The 17,956-nt window shown below is 46.4% G+C and overlaps 3 protein-coding genes across 3 annotated transcripts; all 3 read left to right on the forward strand.

The window, feature by feature from the left end:
• Positions 1-11,605: 11,605 nt before the first annotated feature.
• On the forward strand, positions 11,606-11,927 carry CLAFUR5_09751 (Ecp10-2; the record flags this gene model as incomplete). Its single annotated transcript, XM_047908899.1, has 3 exons — positions 11,606-11,662; positions 11,723-11,791; positions 11,850-11,927. 3 exons carry the CDS (start codon positions 11,606-11,608, stop codon positions 11,925-11,927), a joined length of 204 nt encoding a protein of 67 aa, XP_047766647.1.
• A 1,626-nt stretch (positions 11,928-13,553) lies between these two features.
• Positions 13,554-15,287, forward strand: CLAFUR5_09752 (uncharacterized protein; the record flags this gene model as incomplete). The annotated part of the gene is made up of 1 exon (XM_047908900.1): positions 13,554-15,287. One exon carries the CDS (start codon positions 13,554-13,556, stop codon positions 15,285-15,287), a length of 1,734 nt encoding a protein of 577 aa, XP_047766431.1.
• Positions 15,288-16,190: 903 nt separating this feature from the next.
• On the forward strand, positions 16,191-17,815 carry CLAFUR5_09753 (uncharacterized protein; the record flags this gene model as incomplete). The annotated part of the gene is made up of 3 exons (XM_047908901.1): positions 16,191-17,020; positions 17,071-17,526; positions 17,581-17,815. 3 exons carry the CDS (start codon positions 16,191-16,193, stop codon positions 17,813-17,815), a joined length of 1,521 nt encoding a protein of 506 aa, XP_047766430.1.
• Between the last annotated feature and the right edge of the window lie 141 nt (positions 17,816-17,956).

The following is a 17,956-nucleotide window of genomic DNA, read 5'->3' on the forward strand; positions in this document are numbered from 1 at the left end:
AACCTCCTCCCGGTAACGCAAATGGGGGGGAGACAAAAGAGATCTACCCTCACAGCAGTCGAACTGATCACAGAGCAAATTAGACACATCTGGCACTATAGCAATAACAAGGTAGCCTTACTGCTTTCACTAGACATATTAGGGGCTTTCGACAATGTGTCCTACGCAAGGCTCCTACACATCCTTAGAATGAAAAGCATCCCAGCCTAGATAGTACACTTTGTGCAGTCATTCCTTAAGGACAGAACAACCTAGATCCTCCTAGGGTCCTTCAAAGCCCCGTAGACCCCAATTGCGAACACGGGCATCCCACAGGGCTCTACACTCTCCCCAATTCTGTTCCTCCTCTTTATGGCCGACCTGACCCCACTCCTAGAAACAGCAAACACCTCAGCATCGGGGTTCGTGGATGACACAAATATCCTAGCGTGGTCGGGGTCTACAGAGGAAAACTGCGCACTCCTAGAGGAGAGACATAGACAATGCGAAAAGTGGGCAAGAGAGCATAGGGCAAAATTCGCACCGGACAAGTACCAACTTATCCATTTTAGCAAGGCAAAAACAAAACACAACTTGGCAGCACCAGTAAAAATCCAGGGGTTCGAGACCTATCCTACAAGGGAACTCAGAGTCCTTGGGATATGGCTAGACCCGAAACTCAGCTGGGGACCACAAGTGAAGAAGGCGCAAGCGAGAGCGGACACCAACAGACAATCAATCGAGAGACTCACTGCGTCAACCTAGGGGGCGACCTTCACAAAGGCCTAGACCATGTACAAGGCCATTATCAAGCCCGTAATGCTATATAGAGCAGCAATTTAGGCAGCGGAAAAACACATCCCGAAGAGAATTGAGGACCCCCTCAACAGAGCGCAGGCAGCCTGCCTAAAGAGAGTACTAGGGGCATACAAGTCAACCCCTCACAGGACAATAGAAATGGAATCAGGTACAGCCCCTATCAGGGAGTACCTCCAGGGCATGAGGTGTCAATACGCAGAGAAGACATCAGCATACCCAGCCTAGGGAACCATCCAAGCAGCTACTCAAAGGATAAGAACCCAGTGGGAGAGGAGGAGAAGACCCAACCGGCCACACATGATCCCACAGAAGGAAGCAGACCTAAAAACATCACAGGAAATCCTAGCAGCCCTTGAACAGAGAGAAGCTCTGAGGGAGCAAGCTAACACAGGGGACAAAGGGAAAAAGAAGCAAAGCCAAGCAGAAAGGATCGCAGGTCACCTATAGGAAACGCGTTGGAACCAAAAACCGGTGAGGCCAGGAGCCCCACTAGCGGCCAGGACCTTCGGGAGGTATAACTACCTTATCTATAAAGACCTGAAGAGGGCGGAAGCAAGCATAGCTATCCAGATTCGCTCTGAGCACATTGGGCTAAGAGCATACTTGCACCAAAGAAGAGTCCTAGGATACGATTCCAAACGTTGCCCCTATGGCTACCTATCCCAAAACCCGGAGCACATGGTGCTGAACTGTACTAAGTGGGTAAAAGGGAGAAGCCAGTGGAGGGCGAAGGCAAGAGACAGGCAATACCAGGCCATCATCCAGGACAGACAAGATATAAGGAGAGTGACAAGATGGATCCTTAACGAGGACTACCTAGAGCAATTCTCCCTAGCAGTAGAAACGGAAAGGTGGATAGAGAGGAGGGAGAGAGAGAGAAGAGCCGGGGAAACAGAAGGGAGAAAGGGAATCGAGAGGAGGACATCACTAGGGTTACGGGCAAGGTAGTCATAGGGTAACAACCATGACACTAGCGTACCCTGAAGGAAGGAGAACGAAAGGACAAGACAGGAAAGAACGAGGAGGGCAAAGACGAGGAGGTTTTCATCCGTTAATCGGGTTTCCTACCTACACAAATAGACCTAAATAGCGAGAGACCTGCATAGGCCATAGGGCACTAAAACAGGCGAATGAATAATCTATCTATCTATTATTGATGTTATAATAGACTTCTACTTCCTACTTATCTAGGACATAGGTGATCTATAAAGGAACTATACGTATCCTAGAATTGAGACTCTATCTACTTTGTCTATAGCGTAGTTAGAGTCCGAGTATCCCTAGAGATTGCCCCCTCCCTTTCTATATATAAGACCTAGGTCTAGGTACGACCGTAGGTATCGGGAGAGCTTCTTTAAAGCCTTTATATACTACTACGAGGGATCAGTAACAAATGAGCTAATTCTTCTAAGGGGGAATGCTAAGTCTGGCCTTGTTATTATTATTAGCTATATCTAGGTACTATTATAGCTCTAGTAATCCTGTTTATTGCACCTCTTATCTATAGGTGCCGTAGGCACTAAATGCTCGTAGCTCTCTATAGGTAAGTAGGTTAGCGTAGCCTTCTCTCTAGCTATGTTCATCTTGGCTAAGTTAGCGTAGACATAGTGTCCTTAATCAAGCTTTAAAGTGCCTTAGGACCTGTCTCTTATAATCCTTATTCTAAGGATCTTCGTAGGTTTACTAAGATCTTTAATCTTAAACACTTTTCCAAGCTTAGCCTTAAACCACTAAACATCTAACAGCTTCGGAGCTATAATAGGTATGTCATCTATATAGGTAAGGACTATAAGGTCTCTATCTATATAGATAAGTAGGCATAGATCTACCTAGGACTAGGTAAACCTAATCTTCTCTAGCTTCGTAACATAGAGCTTGTTCTAGTCTCTAGCTGCTTGCTTAAGCCTATAAAGGCTTCGTAGGACCTTGAACACTATATTTAGAGGTGCTTTAACTCCTAGGGGTAGGATTATATAGATGTCTTCAAGAAGGCTACTTTAGGTAAAAGCATTATTTATATCCACTAGGTGTATCTCGAGATCTCTCTCACACACTACTACTATGAATACTCGGAGAGTATTATGTCTAATAGTAGGTATAGAGGTCTCTTCGAAGTCAACCCTATATTTCTATAAAAACCCTCTTATAACTAGTCTTGCCTTAAACTTCTTAATAGCTCTACTAATCATTCTTTTCATATCAAAGACCTACCTAGAAGTAATTAGATTCGTACCCTTTGGCGGTACAACTGCTTCCTAGGTGTTGTTGCTTACTAAGGCAATAAGTTCGTTCTCGATTACCTCTCTCTATATATGTCCCTATTCGGGGTCTTCTACGGCTACCTTATAGGACTTTAGGATTAGTACTTCCTACTAATAGGCTATAGCCTGCCTAATAGTAGCAAATGTATATTCTTCTACGTCGTTCAGAATCTCCTCTACCTAGCTTATTATAGGGTCTAGATAGAACATCTAGGCAATAAGAGCCTTATAGTATTTAGCCTTATACTCTTTAGAGTTATTATCTCCGTCCCCCCTTGACCTCTTATTGCCTACAACCTAAGGTAGCGCTAGGTGTTCGGATAGGTCGAACTGAACGACATCTTCTTTTTCTTTTATTAGAGTACCCTAATCTCTAAGCTTCTAGTATTCCCTAATGTCCTTTAGGGGAGGGGAAAGTTATATAAATAGCGGTTGCTATAGTATTAATGACTTGGGTAGGTTCTATATAGATCCACCGTTATCGGCCTTCGATAGTGTTAAAACCGCCTTAATATTTTCTCCTAGCCTTCGTAACGGTGTCTCTAATAATCCCCTATCGGAAAATTTCGCCCTAAAGGGCATCCTCCTAATAGGATTGCGCTGTAGCGCTCGACTCGGCTAGTTAGTAAAGGTGATACTAAGATCTATATCTCCCCCCTTCTTATTCTCAAACTAGTCGACGTGACTATACGCTTTTATTGCTTTTATGTCGGGATCCTAGAACAGCTATTGTTTTGTAGTGTTTTCTAAGTAGCCTATAAACACGGCTTCTTTTCCTCGGTTTATTAACTTGTCTCTCCTTAAGCCTTAAGGTTAGGCTCTTAGGTCTATATAGACTATAGCTTTGTGTCCCTAGACGCGGAAATAGTCGACTGACGGTACTTAGCTAGTAAAGGCTTCTTCTAGTAAAAGAGCAATACTATTAATGATCGGACTATTAGGCAGTCTGTTTCTAATTATAGTATGCGCTTACAAAGCTTCTAGCTAGAACTCAACTAGCATACTAGAGTCTTTAAGTATAGCCCGGACTGTGTTCTTAGAGGCTTAAATTGACCTTTCTATAGGTCCATTTTGAAGAGAGTTGTAGGCATTAGTTGTGTCTATCTAAGTGCTAAACTCCTTCTCCTACTCTTTTAGTAAGGCGAGAATTTCCTTTGTACTATTACTACGGATCGTAGACAGAAAGCACCTTGACTACCGTTCTGCCTAGACCTTCTAATCCCGTAGGGCTATAGGAGCGTCGCTCCTAGCCTTCAAAGGGATTACCCACTTCTTCCTAGAGAAGTTGTCTACAATCTTAAGCTAATATTTGTATCCTAGCCTAGAGACTGCGCCCTAAAAAGGCCTATAGATATTAATAGAGATAAGGGCTAGCCTCTCCCCTTTCCTCTCTATAGCAGGTCCTTTGAACTTCCTTATGTTTATAAGGGAGCAGACCTTACAATTCTAGTGTTTAGAAGGAACAGGAATAGGATCTTTCTTATTAGTGACTCTATATAGGTTTCTTAGCAGTCCCTTACTAAGGTATACACATCTTCTATACTATAGCTCCTACTAATCTTCGGACTTAGTATTAGCTATAGCGGTACCGTCACGTTCTTAAGAGAGTATACTAGTATACTATAGCTCAAGAATTTCCGAGATCGAGTAGATAAACGGTACTCCTCCTCGAAGTTTAGTCTAGACAACGGGTTTACTAGACAAGGATTTTAGGGTGAAACTAGGTAGTTAGATAGCAAACTATTAGCTAAACTAATTCTACGAAACAAGACTAACTCTAAGGCCAGGAACAAACAGGACATTTTCTAAGACAATTTGCTTTCTAGAAGGACTATCTATTACTACACTTCCTATATATGCAGCTTATAGATAGCCACCCCTAACCTTAATCCACTTCCTCTTTTGAAGAGGCTTTAGTGTCCTGAATAGTGAATCTTGGTTAGTCATATATAATAATATATAAGAGTTAAGTAACCACTCGGACGAGGGGTACTTGCCTTTGGCTTCTATAGTAGAATAGGCAACCTCATTAACATTATTATCTTCTAATAGTATCTTAGGGTCTGATACGTCTTCCTAGGTCGTATAGGCCCTTATAGGCTTACTAGAGGAGGCCTTTGGCTTGCGGCTCTCCTTTATCTACTTTGTAAGGTCCGTTATTACCTTAAGGACATTACAAAGGTTTAGTGATAATAACCTCCTACGAGGTGGTAACGGTTGTCTCTTAGTAGGGTAGGTAACCCTAGCTAGTTTGTCCTTGTTCCTAATAGCCTACTAAGCTATAGAAAGGTATAGGCACTTACTTATGAAATGGTCACTACCGTAGAGATAGTACGTAAGCTTGCCCTAGAAACCCTTCTTAGCAAACATAGCTATCCCTTAATACATTATTGATTATTACTTCTCCCTAAGAATTGTAAGAATGTCTTATAGTAAGAGATTCACCTAGGTATCAATTGTATCGCGAATTGAGCTAAATAAGTCTAGTAGAGCTACTAAGAGTTACTAGATCTTTCTATCCTTAGTCTTAATGTCTTAGAACTAAGGCGAGATTAAAACAGCCCTCCTTATAATTAAGCTAAGCTCCTACTAGGCGTCATCTATTGACTAGTCCTCTGTCATTACGAAATTAGTGTATTACTAAAGCAAACTTCTTCTAGTAGCGAGAAGTCTTCTCTTATATTTAGCTTTAGCCCATTCCTATAACTCCTTCGTATACCGGATCTCGTATATTATCTCTTAGTCATCTGTCGACAGACAGATATATATCTTATATAGGGCCGTTACATTATGCCGTCTATACGATGCCTTCCTTATCGCTTAATCTAAAGGAAGGGATGACTCCGATAATATAGAGGGTGTCGCTATAGATAGGGTTGTAGCGGGAATGTCCGTAATAATGTCTTCGAGGACCTAGTCAGCCTGCTTTAATACTAGGTGTATTCTCATTAGCTTGAACTATATTTCGTGGTTCTCTCTTATTAGAATAGGTGCTGCTCTCTTTCTTATAAACCTAGTCTCGTTCTCTATTTTCTTTTATAAGTTAAGGAACAGGTTGGCTACCCTTAGGTAAAAGGATGTATTCGGTCGTACGCGATCGGATCGAAATGGGATAAAACGAACGCGAGGTTAATGGCGGAGAGGATGGCTATCCGCCGGGAAGGGGAGGAAAGTCGAAGGATCGTGTTAGTACTAAGACACTATAGCGTAACTCTCTTAGTAGAGGGGGTTTCTAAGACACTACGACTCTCTTAGAATAAATAGTAAGTCGATGCGAACGCGATGTCCGGAGAGCGACTCTTCTTAGTAAGCTCGCCTACTTGTCTAAGATATTAGTATAGGCTCCCTAACTCGGAGTCTAATGGTGCCTTACTAGGCTCTTTAACGTCTTATATATACCTATAGCACGGCTATAGCTTCCTATATAATGCGGGTGCGGCCTCTAGTCTGCCTTCCTTTTGTTCTAAAGAGGAATAACTCTAATACGACTTTGTCGAGGGTGAAACACCGAGTTACTAACCCGGGCTTATAACCTGTTAAATAGGTACGAGTTACGTAGTAGTAGAAGACGGCGGATTATACTAAAGACGAAGAAGGACCTAATAGGATAGCGTATATCTATATACAGTATCGCTAGTATTAGTATAGGTAGATACTAGGTGTCCGGATGTTTACTAGCCTATAGGCTAGCAAACCCTAGTCACGTGATCTAGTCACATGACACACCTACACCTATATGCTTGTCCTACGGCCTATATGTTCTCAACATATGTCAAAGCTTAGAGAGATTAGATTCATATAGTTAGAAGTGGATCTATACCTACTTATCTATAAGAAGAGGGAGATTATAATCCTTATATATATAGATAACATTCTAATTACTACACTAAAGTTAATAGATGTTCTCTAGTTCAAAAGAGAACTTAGCAAGATCTTTAAGATTAAAGATCTAGGTGAACCTAAAAAGATCCTTAGTATAAGAGTTATAAGGGATAGGAAGAGAGGAATCCTAAAACTTGACTAAGGACACTTTGTTAGGGACAGCCTAGCTAAGATAGGAATGAACTATAAGAAGGTAGCACCTATACACTCACCTATAGACAGCTATAAGGCCTTTAAACCTTCAAGCTATATAGATAAGAGGTGTGACAAGGTAGAGTACTAGAGTATTAATAGTACTTAGATGTGGCTAGTAACAATTATAAGGCTAGACATTGCTTTTGCCCTAGGAAGGATGAGCTCATTTGTGAGTGACCTATCCACCTACTATATAAAGGCTTTAAAGAAGATCACTAGGTACCTAAGATCATACCGTGATCTAGGACTTCAGTTCTTAAAGTCTAGAAAAGGACACTATATTAGATACTATGATTCTGATTATATAATAGATAAAGCAGACAGAGTCTTAATCCTTAGGTATATCTTCTTCCTCTATAGGGCACTAGTTTCTTAGATAAGTAAGAAGCAAAAGTCTGTAGTAACATCTATAATAGAGGCTGAATATATAGCTATAAATATATATACGAAGCAGTCCTAATTCCTAGCTTCACTACTAAGAGAAATAGATTGTCTAGAGTTAGTAGGAGACTGTTCCTATTAACTAAGAATCACTAGAAACTAGGAGACTATATCAAATTTGAGACTAGTCTAATTAAGAGGTAACAATTAAGCTGCCCTTACCCTAGTGAACGATGTACATATTTATAACAAGTCGAAGCATATTAACATTGCCTATAACGCTATTAGGAAACTTTGGTAGAGGAGGCTTATTGCTATTAAGTACACCCTAACCTCTAAGATAGTTATAGACGGGTTTACAAAACTAAAGACTAGTCTATACTTCTAGAGGTTTATAAGCTAGCTTAACCTGTTATAAAAAGGTCTAAGTACTATTGATAGGAAGTGAGTAGACTATAACCTCCTATACGAGATGAGTAGGAGTGTTAAGATGTAGCATCTCAAAGGGAGTCAATAATTAGGAAGTGATCTAGTAGCCTAAGGCATCTACGATAACTTAGCTTATAGGGAGATACCTTCTCTCTCCTTTAGCTTAGATAGACATCTAACATAATCAACACATTGGTTCCTAATATATTGCTATATACTCGTACTATTAGTTAGTTAAAGATTGATCTCTTACTCTACTCCGCTACTATCAATCCGTACCTGTTTAACAGATATCGTATATCCGTTACCTTCGGTCTACGTCTATTTATCGTAGCTTAATAAGGTCTCTTAATATAGCGTCTCGTACCGTATACGCTTATTAGATTTTCTTAAACGTTAAGTAAGTAGGCTCTATTAGCTCATTACTTAGTTAGTAAGGATCTATATACTTCTAGACATTTAAAGGCTCTCCGTAGAGCTCTAGCTAACGGTCAAACTTGTCCTATTAGTTATAGCTCTTTAGAACTACGGTACCCTAAGGTAGGGTACCGGTAGTTACTAGGTCTCGGTAGTAGCTATAACTATAAAATATATTATAGGCTAGTGAAAGTTCTACGCGGGTTCACTAGGCCTAGGGGGTACTACTATACTAGTTATAGTAGTAGTACTATAACAATATAAACTCTGCTTTAGGGCTTCCTTATTATAGCAAATATTAGTAAGCGCTAATCGGGCTTATAACTATTACGTTAGAAGTGTAGGAAGTTATTATATAGGCTTATATAGGGTGTTTTAAAAATAGGTTATTCATTATATATGTCTATCTAGAATAGATAAGTGTTACTCTTAAAGAGGCTATAGGTAACTAATTAGTTACCTAATTCTTAGCGTACGTAGCCTTAAGTTTTAATAATAGGATATTACCTATATATACGCTCGGATCGCGACAATAGTAGGCCTTACGATACTTCTTTATATTATAGTGCTCTCTATAGGAGTTGTCGAGTATACTTATAAGTTCTTACTAAGAAGTAGCCTTCTTCTTATAGGAGCGTAGGCGCGCGTTAGCGTTACCTACTACGAAGGTACTAAAGACTAGAATATATATAGCCGGGCTACGTCTATAGGCCTCTTCTATTCCTATATAGCCCTCTACCTTCTCCTTCTACTCTTAGAAGTTTAGCTCGTCCTTATAGCCTAGCGAGTTAGAGGAGAATATCGGGATCTTCTTTATATTAATCGGGTTATAATAACCGCCTTACTACGCGGCGGTAATATACACTATTATTACGGTTTACCTCGTGAGGCTGTACTTAGTATCACGTGACCTCGTACGCTAGCGCGCCTAGACCCTAGACCCTGACCTCGGCGTTTACTTTATCGCGGCTTTACGACTTTCTTATCTTCTCTTCTTCGTAGAACTTATTCGATTCTAAGGTATTAATACGTTTACGCTCTATCTTACGCCTTGTCCGTATTAACTATAGTCTCGTCGTCCGCTATAGTCGTACCGCTCTTCTTCGGCTTAGGCGTACCGGTACCGAAGTCTACGCTAGAGTCCTCTCTATCTAGTAACATTTTGAGAGCGGACTTCTAGCGAAGGGGAGGTAGCGGTACCTTGTCCTATACTACTTAACTATATAGATCCTTAACTTGCTCTTATAGGTTAGTAATTAGGACCGTAGCGCGATCTCCTAAGCTCTTCTATATAGCTAACTCGGTTTAGGAGGTTTCGAGTTCTCCTACTAAGTCGGTATTACGGGTCCTAAGGGTCTTGATCTTAACTACTACTTTGTCGCTAGCTGCCTTTAACTAGGTGACCTCGGCGGCGAGGTCCGCTTCGTTAATGAGTTCCCTAAGGGTTTCCTACGTAGTCTTTAGCTCGTCCTTGATCCGCGAGTTCTCTACTTAGAGGCGAGTTCGCTAAGTAGTTAGATTCTCCGACCGGGCTTTTAAGGAAAGGTAGGTGATCCGGTGTTCGTCTAGAACGTCAAGCCAAGCGTCTAGGTTAGCTTGCACGGCTTAAGACAGGTCGTCTGCCGTAATGACCTAGAAGTTCGAGGGGGTATACCTAAGTTTGTATTCTACCTCTTGTTCCTCGCGACGGACACAATCGATAGGGACTGTATAACGGAAACTGAGGTTGGCCTCTTTCCGTCCGCGGGATCCCTACTGAAGTAGGTCATCCTCGCCGCCTACTATCAATCGGAGGTCTGACTCTATTTGACGACGTTCGTACTCGCGTTATAGGGCACGTTACGCTACGTCTCGCTACTGCTGTCTTCGTAGCCGGTCTTGCTCCTGTCGGGCCTGCTCAGCGGCATCCGCTCGGCCTTATGTCTATGTTTGCTCCTCTATCTTACGGAGTCGTTCTATACCCTATATGTCGTCGAATTCTAGGTCCTATACTAACTCGTCTTCTACCTCTTTCTGCGCTACACTGAGTGTTCCGTTCTTCTGTCGAGCTTCTCGGAGGAACTGCTTAGTAAGCGGGTTAAGGTTCAAGTTGGGGAGAAAAGATGATTCGTCTGGTCCGAGAGTCGCGTTAGCAGTTACTATTCGTCTCGGGTCGCACGCGTACGCTCTGCTGCACGTATGTCTGAATCGCACGGCTCGGCGATCTAAGGGCGGTAGAACTTAATGACACGGACAAGGCGACATAGGGCGCAAACGTATAAACACCTTAGTATCGAATAAGTTCTACGAAGAAGAGAAGATAAGAAAGTCGCGAAGCCGCGATAAAGCAAACGCCGAGGTCAGGGTCCAGGGTCCGGGCGCGCTAGCGCACGAGGTCACGTGACACCAAGTGCAGCCTTGCGAGGTGAACCGTGACACTCTGCTTTTGAAACACCCTATATGAGCCCGTACAATAACTTCCCACACTTCTAACGTTATATTACCAACACTGAACTATCGGATTCTCAGCATTTCGGTAGCGCGCGGCTAGGTACGATAAGGATGCGTTGGCTGACAAAACTGCGTACCCCCTGTAGATGTTAACAAAACCTCTTCAACCGTCCAGGATCACTGATCAGTGGGACTAGGCGTATACATCTGGCCAATACCTCTGGCTGATGTACAACACATGCTATGGCTTCTTTCACCATCTTCGCCATTATCAAGCAGGACGGCATCTTTGACCGCTGGCCGAAATGTTTCCTTAACCGCACTGTGTCACAATGCTTCGTGAGCTCAGCACAAGCCTCATCCGAAGCACAATCGATTTTATGTACAGCGTCTTCATGCAGCCGAGTCAAGTGCGCTTTTAGCTGCCGCCAGATCGATGTTGGCACATTGGCTCTACACCTGGATTTTGCCAGGATGATCGGTCCGCCGGGATCTAAGATGTAACTCGGCTGCTCGAAGACGCTGTACAGTTCCCGCTCACTTCCCTCTGTTTCTAGGATTCCAAGGGCTGTCGGTCACCTTGCATAAGCCAGTCAATTCGACGCTATCGGACGGGCGTGGAAGGGAACTGTACACGGATGATGCTCGAACGCCATCACCAGCGCACACCAGTCCCACGCCATGGCACCACATCGCGGCCACTCGTCCGATGATATGCCGTTCTGAAGCGGCATAAGAACAGTATGCTCGCACCTCGATCTATACTCATTCCACAGTCTACCAGTTCACCGAGTCCCGACGACCAACAAGCCATGAAGTTCACAATTTGCCTCGTCCTTTCAGCATTCAGCTCACTCGTTGCTGGTCAGGTAATTATACTATGCCGTTGCGACCCATCAGCTTCTGATGCTGTCTACTAATATGGGTAGTGGGTCTGTTTTGTGGTTGCTGGCACAAATGGCGCATGCAGAGAGAGAGATATCTTTACATGCGATGCGGTAAGCACGGTGATTCCTCCCTCTACTACATCATCTCGATTGCTAAAGGGCCTTATAGTCAACTCCTTGTAAGAACACTGGGGATAAGTGTGAGGTGCTTGATAGAATCGGCGGACTGGCGAAATGCTCTACCTGATCGTGTAGACCACAACATCATGGCGACGTGTGCATCGCTCGCTAGCTTGCTGCTAGGCAGCTATGTACAGATACCTCCTATGGCGAAGTCTGAAAACGCGGCAGAACACGAGCTTCCAGCCAGGTTGAAGCCATGTGCACATGCAGTTCAAGCCACGCGCCTACCACATGTCACGGAGGATCTAGGTGTCAAAACTTATGCTTCACGCGTTGCGGTCGGAGCGATTATTCTGCAACGTCCTGATTGCTTCCTAAAGACCTGATCTTGCTGTCAACTTTCAGTCATAACCTCAACGAACGATGAACAACTCGAGTTTCATGGTAGATACAGATTGGCATATGCACCGGACTCAGCTCCCTGCTGGTTGTTGTGCTTACATGTAACTCGCCCGACTCGCTCTTCTCTATGATGCAGGAACATCATATGTGTCCCGTGGATCTAGACTTGCTGACCGCGGTTCCACAGAACGTGGCGTACAAAGAGGTCGCGTGTGGCTGCAATGCCTCCTGCACCCTGCAAGCCACTGGATCTCGACATCTTGCATGAGCCAGTCTCATTGAGACCTCAACGAGAACACCGCGGGCATTGTTGTACTCACAACCATGATCCCAATCGACATGGTCAACCTTCCAAAAATGTGCTGTTGGCGGTTGTGAACCTCCAAAGGTAAGCGTAGCGGAGTGGAGCTCTCTACCAACCCTTCTAGACTGCAAAGTAGCGTGCGATCCACGCTACCGCTACCCGACGTACAGTGCTTATTATACGACGACATAGGCGTTAGCGACGAGTATATGTTTGCGAGTTCGCCAACAGGCACAGTGCGGTAGGTCACGTGACCCCAAAACTTGAAAGTTGACCAATCAGAGCGGGCGCCAAGGCTAGTCGAGGGCTGGTATAGAGCTTCACTCCCTCGCTGACGCCTCACCTACGTACTCGCAAGCTCGTACTCCGGTGTGGCTAGCGCTCGGTCGCTACGCTTAATAACATTGCTGAGAGCTCGCCATCGTTGGCATCGTCCGGGCCGATGCTTGCGTGCTTCATCTGCACAGCTCGCGTAATACTTGGTTCCAGCAAGCCATAAACTGCCACCATCGAGAATTGAAGAAAACTCGCGATGGTACAACGCCATCTGAGACTCCACGCGGCAAGGACAGCGGTCATGCTCGACATTCCAGATTTCGGGCGATCCGGTTCCCCTTCCGGCCAGCCCGACCTGATCGGCAAACCGAAGCCTAGACGCACGCTACCTGCACGTGGCTTTCGAATGGCAAATCATTTCCCGCCCTAACCAACAACATGCGTCAACATACTTTGCACTATCGCTAGAATACGTGCCTCGTCGGGCTAAACGTGCTTTTTGCTACTTGCTAGCTGAGGCGGATGCGGATATCTACTCCCCGCCGCCCAGCGCGTGAGCACCGAGACCTTCGACAGTAGAGCTCCATCCCGGATCATGGATTCCTATATACCGGCCACGCGATGACCATGAGGCGATAGTGACCGGCACGTCTGTCGTCATAAAGGTTTGAATGCGACGCTGCGCACCTCTTCGGACACTCCGGCTCTTCTATTCAGTACACTTCACCTTCTCGCTTTCCGGACTTGACCGAATATCATTCCTTCGCAATGGGTCTTGAGCCATTAGGTCGTAACTGGGGTGACATCGTCAACTGGGATGATCTTGCAAAAGCATACGCAGGCTTCATCATCGCGTGGACGATTTTGCTCTACGTCGGCGTCGGCTGGATTGTGTACAACCGACATTTGCCTTCGGTCAGGATACGAAATGTATCCATCGCGGTGCTCAGTGTCAGCTTCCTTCATCTCTATCTTGTCAAGATAGTGCTCGCCTACACTACGAATGGCCACTTCCTGTGTGGTGCGGAGTTCTGGATTATGAGCATTTATCTTCCGTTCGGCATAGCGTTGTTCCAGATGAACCTGGTACAGCTACACAGCATTGCTGAACAGCAGCGCAAGCTTCTTTCTTCGGCCGGGTCAATGAGATCTATACCTACTGGCACTCCGAAGACTGTCCGCGGTGCCTGGGTATACTGGAAGGGCTTGTCGTCCAGCACTAGGTCTTACATCTACATCGGTCTTGGTATGCTCGTGCAGCTCATCATTACAGCTGTCCTGTATGCAACCACGCCTGAGCTGCAAGGTGACTGGACAAGCTATGGCAAGGTCACTCACGCCAAGGGTCAAGCACTCTGCCGCAAGTCGCTGGTGTGGATCCCATCTGCATTCTGGCAGTTGTTCTGGACCTGGGTGTTCGGCCTCTACACGTTGTACAAGATCCGCAACATTCGCGACACTCACTATTGGAGACTTGGGACATGGCTGAGCGTCATCTTCGGACTGCCAGGCACACCTTTGTGGATCGCCGCCGTCTTCTGCATCAAGTTCAAGCCCGTCAACATTCGATGGGTCCCGCCCATGTGGCTCGCCCCTGGCATCGTGGTCATGCAGATCGTTACGATATTCTTTCCCATGCTCGAAGAGTATCAGTCACGAAGACATATGCGCAGGACGTTGTCTATCATCGAGACATGGGAGAAGAAAGACACTGCCGACCTGTACGGCAGCATCGTGTCCGGGGACCGAAGTCAACTATCTCAAAGCACATCGACCAGGAGTAAAGAGCTTTACTCGATGGCATCGCTCGAGAAGGCACTAGCCGTCAACCCACTACCGCTACTCCACTTCGCTGCCAATAAAGACTTCACCGCAGAGAACATCATCTTTCTCATGCGCGTGAAAGAATGGCGGCAGGCCTGGGCGAGTGCACCTCGTCAGCCAGGCTCAAGGAGTGTCACTGAAGAGTCCCGTGCCATGCTTTTCCGCCTTGCCGTGGAAATCTACATGACCTGCGTGCTCGACACCATCTCAGAGTTTCCAATCAACATTGAAGGCCCGGTCAGAACAAAGCTCGACTTCCTCTTCGACTCAGCCGTGCCAGACGGCAAGAAACGCACCTCAGCAGAAAGCGACGCAAGCCCCTTCGGCTTCGAGATGGACGACCCCAAAAACGGCCCCATCGCAACCGAAGTCAAGCGCATCGCCCTCGTACGCGAAGGCAGCGCCGACTCCGACGACACACTCTGGAGCGACGCCTCTTCCAAAGGCCGCTCCCTCAACTCCGCCAACGGCGTTGTTACATACCACCCTGACACAGATCCCATCTTCGATCCTCACCCGGCACATTCGCCTCTGGGCTCTGCGCGGGCGAAGATAAAGCCGGAGTTTGATCATATGGCGTTCGATGCGGCGGAGGCGAGCATAAAGTATCTTGTTTTGACGAATACGTGGCGCAAGTTTGCGCAGAAGGCGCAGCATGGAGCGGTGGAGATTGTTTAGGATACCCAGGGGCGATGTGCATCTTATTGGTGGGAGGCTTTAGCGTGTATAGTTGTTTATGTTTTGTATAAGTGATAAGCAACGAAGGATATCGTCTCAGTGCTGCCCATGTTCCTTCTTCGGATGTGACCTTGACGGCCAACCGCGTAGTCCTTCTTTGACTGCTCCGACTGTTTCTCGCTTCCCTTCATGCCTACTGCCCCGTCGGTCGTTACTAGTTGATGGTCGATGATTGATATTTTACAAAGACGTGGTCGACAGAAAGAATGAAGAAGACCAAGAGCATTGATGAACGCATTGGCCAGGTGGAAAATCCCGAAAGCGAAACACATCTCACACCTTCTGCAGACCTTCATCATCCCCATCACTCTGACATTCGAACATCATCAACTCATCACTGCCATTGCCTGCATATCGCCACCGACATGTGCATCTCCGCCAAGTCGCATCTGCTGGCCGGAGCTCAAGGCGCGAAGCCGCCCAAGCTCCGGCGAAGAACCACTCAAGCAACGAAGAAGCCACTGAAGCACCTTCCGAGCATGGGCACGATTTCGCCTATCTCTCCATCTATGCCGCTGCAACAAGGATCGTCGCCGCGGACGTCACGTTGGACATGCAGACATCACGCGACGCTACTGACGATACGCTGTTGGCCGGCTAATAGATACTGCTGTGCTGCAGGCCCTATCTGCGAATCGCGACTGCATTGACCCGACGGATGCACCAGTAGGTCGTGGGACAGGTCTCCCTGGCATACCACTCTTCCTGTAGGTCTGTTTCTTCCTATTCCTTCTACCGTCCTTCGTCTCTGTTTGACTGTACACTTGCTATGGCCCAGGACCCGCAGAACGGCAGCATGTCTACGGAGAAGGCCACTACCTCGATCCTGATGTCGACGAGAAGATGGCGGCGCCACTGGCCGAAGCCATCAGATCAGGATCCGTACCAGATGTCATCCTCAAGCACTATCACGACGCCGATGAAGCGATGAAAGCCTTCGAAAGCCAGCAGGGAGAAGTCATGGCCATCGATGAGGCTACGAACAAACGCCTCCTCCGCCGCATCGACTGGAACCTCATGCCGATCATGTGTGTTATATACGGCTTGCAATTCTTGGACAAAACCACGATCAGCTACGCCTCAATCATGGGTCTGCGAGACGACATCGGTCTAACCGGCGACAACTATCAGTGGCTTGGCTCCATGTTCTACTTCGGATACCTTGCCTGGGAGTACCCTACCAACCGTCTCTTACAAAGACTGCCTCTGGGAAAGTACAGTGCGACATGCATCATCCTCTGGGGACTAGTACTTGCCTGCTTTGCGGCCGTCAAGAACTTCAGTGGCGCGGTGGCGATACGCTTCCTGTTAGGTCTGACTGAGTCTGCTGTCACGCCTGGCTTTGCTTTCATCACGAGTCAATGGTACACGAAAGCTGAGCAGGGCCTGCGAGTAGGCATTTGGTTCTCCTTCAATGGCGTTGCTCAGATTGTAGGAGGTGTCGTAGCTTATGGCATTGCCGTTGGTACGGAGAGACACCCTACCTCGCTGTCAGGTTGGCAGATCCTGTTTCTGGCAACGGGTCTTGTCACTGCCGCAATCGGGATCGTGTTCTTCTTCATAGTCCCCGACAATCAGTTGAACGCTCGCTGGCTGAGCAAGGAAGATCGAGTATTGGCACTGGAACGTATCCGAATCAATCAGCAGGGCGTTGGTAACAGACATTTCAAATGGTGAGTCAAGTCCACGACATGCTATAATACCCTTCCTAACAGGTCTGCAGGTACCAGATGAAAGAAGCTCTACTTGACCCGATGGCCTGGGCTTTCACTGCATATGCATTAGTTGCAGACATTCCAAATGGTGGGATCACGAACTTCTTCTCACAGCTTATCACATCATTCGGGTACACTGAGAAGCAGTCGCTCTTATACGGAACCCCTGGCGGTGCTGTTGAAATCGTTACGCTGCTGTTCGCGGGCTACTTTGGCGACAAGCTGCACAACCGCATCCTCCTGTCCTCTCATGGATTAGTCCTTGCGATCATCGGGATGGTCTTGATCGTTGCTCTGCCTCTGGAGAACAACAATGGTCGCTTAGCAGGATACTACCTGACACAAGCCAGCGCGGCGCCCTTTGTGTGCTTCCTCTCCATGATCGCCACGAACGTCGCTGGCTACACGAAGAAGACCACCGTCGCCGCGATGTATCTGATCGCATACTGTGTTGGCAACATCATGTAAGTCCCCCCTGCCATAGCGACACGCGATATCCGAGCTGACCAAGACAACAGTGGACCACAGACCTTCCGACCCAAGGATGCCCCTCGCTACGTCACGGCCGAGATCACAATCATCGTCTGCTGGTGCGTCTCGTTATGCATCATGGTCTTCATCTACGTCTGGTGTCGGACGCAGAACGCGAAGAAGGCCAAGATTCGAGCTCAGCTTGGATACGTGAAGTTGGAGAATCAGGGATGGTTGGACCTGACGGACAGAGAGAATCCCGAGTTCACATACACCCTATGATGTATTGAAGTACTGTGTTCAAGGTCCAGATCAGGTTTACTGATCCTCGAGCTCGGGACGTGCCGAAAGCGAAGGATAGCAGGATTGTGCCTAATCCACCTTCCTTATTGGGCCTTGGGCCAGTCCAGGCTCGTACGCCGC

Source organism: Fulvia fulva, chromosome 9, assembly GCF_020509005.1.
Source record: "Fulvia fulva chromosome 9, complete sequence".
Taxonomy (NCBI): domain Eukaryota; kingdom Fungi; phylum Ascomycota; class Dothideomycetes; order Mycosphaerellales; family Mycosphaerellaceae; genus Fulvia; species Fulvia fulva.